This window comes from Apis mellifera, linkage group LG15 (assembly GCF_003254395.2).
Source record: "Apis mellifera strain DH4 linkage group LG15, Amel_HAv3.1, whole genome shotgun sequence".
Classification (NCBI taxonomy): domain Eukaryota; kingdom Metazoa; phylum Arthropoda; class Insecta; order Hymenoptera; family Apidae; genus Apis; species Apis mellifera.
Window position 1 is genome coordinate 45,602 of NC_037652.1, and position 6,872 is coordinate 52,473.

The following is a 6,872-nucleotide window of genomic DNA, read 5'->3' on the forward strand; positions in this document are numbered from 1 at the left end:
GAATCGTATTTATTATTAGCGAAAAAAATTCGCTAATATTTTTAACATCGAAATAATTCAAGATTCTCAATTTACTAAATTATACATGATTAAATATAATGAAGTGAATGATAAATACGTTGATCCGATGATATATTATGTTATTTTTTAATAATATTATATGTAAATCTATTAAGAATTAATTTATCAATATTAAGAAAAAATCCAGAAAATAATGATATATTTCAAAACTTCAATTGAATTTTCAATATGTGACTGATTTTATTATCTATTTGATGAATTGTTTTTTTAATATAGGCTACTATAGACTATAATTTATTATTTATTTTCTATATTTTAAATATGTATTATTTCATTTATTAAAAAAATTTTATACTCGATTTTTTCTATTACAATTTTATATTATTCATTTTAAATGACGAAAAAATTCGATTATTTATCCTAGGAATAATAATTAATTAGTTTATTCATTATTTGAATGTAATACAATTCAATATAATTTCTTTTCAATAAAAAAATATTTATTAAACTTTTTTCGATATATGTTAGACGTTTAGACTATTTGGCTGACAATACGAACGCCAACGCTATTAGCTGAACTAATTTATCATAATTGATAGTATTTTTTATTAATAACTCGTTAATAAAGCTAAATGTAAAGAAGAAACAGTTGCTTGAAATTATCTCAAAAATCTCCAGCTAATTGGTATTTCCATTATTTCAAATATATTGTATTAAAATTTTTTTTCAAATATCAGTAAAAGATATATATATATGCGCGCGCGCACATACACACACATTAAATGTATATCTTTTTGATATAAATATATATTTAACAAAGTTCTAAACTATTAATAATTCTGAAAAAATATACGTATTAACTTCAAATTATACATTTATATATTTACATGCTATTTTTATTAAATTCTAAAGTATTCTTTAAAATTTAAATATTACAATAATGTAAATGTACTTAAAATAAATTAAATTTATATATTTAAAATTAAATCTAAAAATATATTAGAAATATTCAATAAATAAATAATTATATATATTATAATAATTGGTTAAATTTTAAAGATCTTCATTCTTCATTCCTTCTCATCAATCTCAAATCATAAAAAATAATAACAAAAGGAATAGATATAACCAAAGAAAACAAAATAGATAATACATAATATATAAATATCCAGCGATATACATATACATATACATATGCATTTCAAAGAAATATCATAAAAGAAAAAAATAAAAAAAATTTTATATAATTTTTTTCTTGCCATTATGAAAATAGTAGTAAAAATAGATTGTTAAGTTTTATCCGATTAAAATGAATCCAAATACGATTTAAATTGGATTAGTTTTTGTAGTAATCGAAACAAATTAATATCAATAATTATCAATAATAATTTAATTAATAAAAATAACATGATTTACATATTTATTCACTTTTAATTGCAAAAATCTCAACAGTTCATTAGTATTATTTTTATAAAGATAAAAAAATGTAATAAGATATCATTTTTTTGCTACATTACTTTTATTTTTTGCTTTTAAATAATTATCTACTGCTTTTTTTTTTTCATCTTTTTAATGAGATTTAAATTAATTAAAAAAAATATATAAACAAGAATTTAAAAGCTTATTCCTAAATTTTCAAAAATTTAGATTTTTATCTAATTGAAATTCTTTATACTATATTTAATATAAGTATTTCTAATATTTTGAACATCCGGCTCGTGCTAATTTATCAGCCATTTCATTACCATAAATTCCAGCATGACCATTAACATGATTCTGAAATATTAAAATATTTGTATATAAAATAAAAATACAATATAAAAAAATATTAATAAAATAATTATATATTACCCAGATCACATTTAGAGATTTTAAAGCATTTTCCATTTCTAATAACTCAATTTTATTTATTACAGGTTTATTATTAAAAGTTTTCCATCCATTACGTTTCCATTTTGGCATCCAATTATTTATACAAGAAATAAGAAATTGTGAATCTGTATTAATTTTTAAATTTTTAATACCTGCCTTTTTTGCTTGTTTAGCTGCTATTGTTACAGCTTGAATTTCTGCCATATTGTTAGTTGCTCTTCCAATAACTGCTTTTGATATATTACTGTAATTGAAATTTATAAATAGGTTTTTCATATTGTATTAAATATTAAAAATAATTAAAAAATATAACATACAGAGGATGATTATTGCCAAACCAAACACCTATACCTGCTTGTGCATTTTTATGCCCATTTAAACTACATGCACCATCTGTATATACATTAACATAACCATCATTATCAATGTTGAAAATTCCATTTATTTCCTAAATGAATAAAAATATGATAAAATGAATTTCAAAATTATATTATATAAATATTATAGACATTATATTAGCTATGTTATTAATGAAAAAGACATAAAAATCTATTTATATTTTTTTCTTTATTTTTTTGCATTTTCATAAATAAAAATATTTACCTCGTTTTCAATATGTATAATCTTTGAATGTTCTTCTAAATTCATCTGTTTTTGTTTTTTCAATGATTTTTTATTATCAGTTTCTTGATTATTTTGTAATCTAAATGTATTTTTAAATTAAAATATAAATGTTTATCAATAAAATAAAAGATAAAAATTAAAAGTTTTTACCTTTTCCCAAGTAAAGATGATAAATTTTCATTGTTTTCTTTTTTATTTGTTTTTGTATATTGTTTAATAAAATCTTCAGCTTCTTCTTTTGAATGAAATTTTCTAAATATAGGTCGAGGAAATTGATCGACTTGTTCTTTACATTCAAGCCTTATTTAATAAAAATACAGAAATTAAAATATTTTTTAATAAAAAGAAAATATTTCATAATTTCTATTATAAAATTAAAAAATTAATATATTAATGCATTATATTATAAAAAATATTATATATATATAAAATTTTTATAAAATTAATTTTATAAAATTAAATATAATATTTTTATCTATAAAATAGAAATTATTACCAAGTATTGTAAATACCAGAGTTACGACCTCTTGCTACTGCATAATATTTAATAGACATATTTTCTAATATATTAAAAAAAGTATCAAATCGATTTATTATTGTGTACATATATTAATTTTATAAATTAATCTGAAATAAATATTAATACATTATTAATATATTATAAATATACAACAAAATGTTATAAAGAAACATAAAAAATGAATAAAATCTAAATCTATTCAATTAAGGTTATTACAAGATAAAATTAAAATGTAGTTTATAAAAATTATATAATTTAAATCAATGTATACTAATTATAAAATCAATAAATGATTAAATCAATATTCATTTCCAGTTGCATTCTCTTAATCACATACATTTCATTAACACAAAAACTATTTATATTTGAAAATATAACCATAGATAAATTATAGACAGACATCTTATAAGATTTTGTGTGTTACCATAGACAAAATATAAATAGATGTAATATATAATATAATTTTTTCCATCATATAATAATCTGCATTTTAATTTTAAATTTCGAAATTTTTAGAACTCTAAAGATTTAAATTGTTTTAAATATAAATCTAAAACTAAATTATATCTATAACTCTTGAAAATTTTGATAAATTGATAAATTTAGAAATTTCAATGATATTTTTCATATTATATAATTTTATAAATCGATAAAATAACAAAACAGATGTTCAAATATTGGAATAATAAAAAAACATATATAATATAATATAAATAAATAATATATATTAATATATTATATTTACATAAATAATGCAAATTTTTTTTGTTTGTTAAATGAAATTTTTATCAATATATGTGTAAATTTTTTTAATTAAAATAAAATCAAATATGATATAATTTCAAATATATTTAATTATTTGAGCAATAAGAACTTTTTTTTGATCTATTAAATAAATAAAAATGTAATAATTAAAATATACCATATTTGTTTTTTTTTTAATTAAAAAAATTTTACAAATATATTGATTTTCTTTTGAAAATTTCATTTCAAAAAAATTAAAAATAAAAAATTGCATTCCGATCCTAAGTAGAGAGGGAGGAGGAGAGAGGAGGGGAGAAAAGTAAGTAGCACAATAGTATAATAATAAGTAGCAAAATAAGAGCTGTAAATCATTTATTATATATAAAATTTAAAATTGATTTACAGAGTTTTTATATGATTTCGCTTATGAAAATATAAAGAAAAATAAATTCAAATTTTAAGATTAAATATTATGTACTATTCTTCAATATTTTCTTCTATTTGTAAATTAAATCTATATATTTTAAAACAATTAATAATTATTTATTTTTATATTTATATTTTTTCATAATTTATCAATCATTTTTATTATCTATAGTAATGTGATTGATGTTTTTTTCTTCTTTTATATTTGATATAAAATTTTTTACCAATTTTTTCCATATAGAATTTAAAATTTTTTAATAATCTTTTGGTCTAAAAATTACAATCTTGAAGTATTTGGTGAAAAAAATTGTATTGATAATATTTTATGCAATTATGTATAAATAATAATATAAATAAAAAATTTTTATATTTCTATTTTGTTATATATTTATTGATCTTAAAATTAAATTCGAAATCATATTTGCCTTCTTATTTACAATATAATCTAATAGTAATAATTTATAACTTACAAAACAGCATGTCTTTGTATACTTTTCTGAATATAATAAAAGTTATATATATTTTTTATTGAATAAAGATTTAAGTTTTTTTATATCTAACATTTATTATTGTTAGTAAAATTGAAATTTTTTGTATTTAACTATATTATAATATATTTGCTTAACTCATTTTTTATTTAAAAAATCATAGTTTTATTTATATAAGACATTTACAGAATAATATAATTCTTTTTACATTAAATATTTTAAACTTAATAATTTCTTATTTAGTTATGTAAATTTGTCTTCCATTGCAAATTTCATTATACTTACTAACACTACACAATTTTCAAAATATAATGTTACACTTTTCTTAAAACAACTTCTAAGCAAAAATTCAAATTCATTAGCAATATCTTATATTTTTTTAATCTTTAATCACTTTTTATTGTTTTAATTAATTTAATTTTATTTTGTCAATTAATATTAATGTTTCAAATTGATTTTGTAAATATAAATTAATAAAAAAGAATAAGAAATAATACAACTAATTTTTAAAATTTACTCTTTTAAACGAATTGTCTTTATAATTCAGATGCATATTGACTGTTTAATTCTATAATGAAATAAATAATTAATGATTCGCAAAACCATTAATTTTATTTCGTGCCTACTTTCCGTATATATCTGCATATTTTAAATATATATATATATATATATATATATTACCGAACTAACTTGTCAATATATATCGACAAAAAGTTTTTAATTTATGTTAAATTCTGTCTATATAAATATAATTAATTTAATTATTTTTTTCAATAACAGTCGTAATAGCTAGATAATAATATAAATATAGATAATTATTTATCTATATTGTCTATATTTATAATTAATCCATGTGCCCCATTTTGTTAATATATATTATTGTCGGTCATACAATAAGAATCATAATTATAATATATTTATGAATCATCTAATAGTTTATCACTTAATAAACTGTCAAATTAACTATCAAATTAACGAAATGAATATGCTACAACAAATGTTGCAATAAGTTATAATACATATGTTAATATATTACATATGTTAAACATATGTTATATTACATATTACGTTAAACATATATTGTATATATATATATATTATATATATATACAATATATTTATAGAATTGGATTAATGATAAAGTTCGATATGAAAAGAAATAATATACAAAAAATAATAAAACAACATATTAATACTGATTTATAAGAAAAATATTTTATTTAATGTAATTTAAATAAATCTACAAATTCAGAAAACATTGAAAAAAAAAATGATTTTTATATAGATTAAGTTTCAAGCAATGATAGTTGTTAATATATTTTGATGAATATTAGATAATGAAATATAAAGAAATTTTTTTATTAAAATTATCTTTATTAAATCATTCTAATTATTCTATACGAATGAATTAACTTTAAAAAAAATTTTATAGTGGTATTATCCAAAATATAAAAAGGGTATATGAAATCATTGTGTATAGGTTTTTTCAAATGAATAAACGAATTATGAACAAAATGGGTCTCAATACAAAGCAAATTTAATAATAAATAAATCGAATAATAATGAAATAATCAAACTTTATTTTGTTATAAACAATTAGAAAAGACAAATTTCTCAATTAAATTTATTATTCAAAATTATTTTATAATTCGACATACCTTTAAGTATAAAAGATTGTTTTCCATAACGAATGTTGATCCGTACATGATTAAAGTAAGAAAAAATTTAAAATTATTTTATACAAATATGATTCACATTATATTATTGATATATATAAACATAATTTACAGGGAGGGAGAAATACGATTATATTTTCCATTAATAAATTAATGTTGTCCATTTTCTAAAAATATATAAAATTATATATAAAAATATAATTATATATAAAAAAATAAGTATACTAAATATCGAAATCGCAAAAAGTTACTAAATATCTTTGTCATCAGAATCAATTTTGATAAGATATAGAAGACATAGTTTAAAAATAATATTTTATATAGAAAATTTTGATATAAATTAATATTATTTTCTTGATAATTATGAACATATAGAAAAATCATTAATTTTTTATTTTTATTTTTCATTTAATTTAATTTAATTTTTTCATTTAATGCAAATAAATTGTTGAAAGTTTTAACAATAATGTTGCAATTATAAGTGCACAAAATATATTACAA

At 17.0% G+C, this 6,872-nt stretch overlaps 1 protein-coding gene across 1 annotated transcript; it reads right to left on the reverse strand.

The window, feature by feature from the left end:
• Positions 1 to 1,631: 1,631 nt before the first annotated feature.
• Positions 1,632 to 3,439, reverse strand: LOC412100 (ribonuclease H1). Its single transcript, XM_395566.7, has 7 exons — positions 3,375 to 3,439; positions 3,014 to 3,144; positions 2,668 to 2,817; positions 2,497 to 2,596; positions 2,211 to 2,341; positions 1,873 to 2,137; positions 1,632 to 1,797 (listed from the first exon to the last, which is right to left on the reverse strand). The coding sequence occupies exons 2-7, from the start codon at positions 3,121 to 3,123 to the stop codon at positions 1,717 to 1,719; spliced, it is 837 nt and encodes a 278-aa protein (XP_395566.3). The 5' UTR covers positions 3,124 to 3,144; positions 3,375 to 3,439; the 3' UTR covers positions 1,632 to 1,716.
• Between the last annotated feature and the right edge of the window lie 3,433 nt (positions 3,440 to 6,872).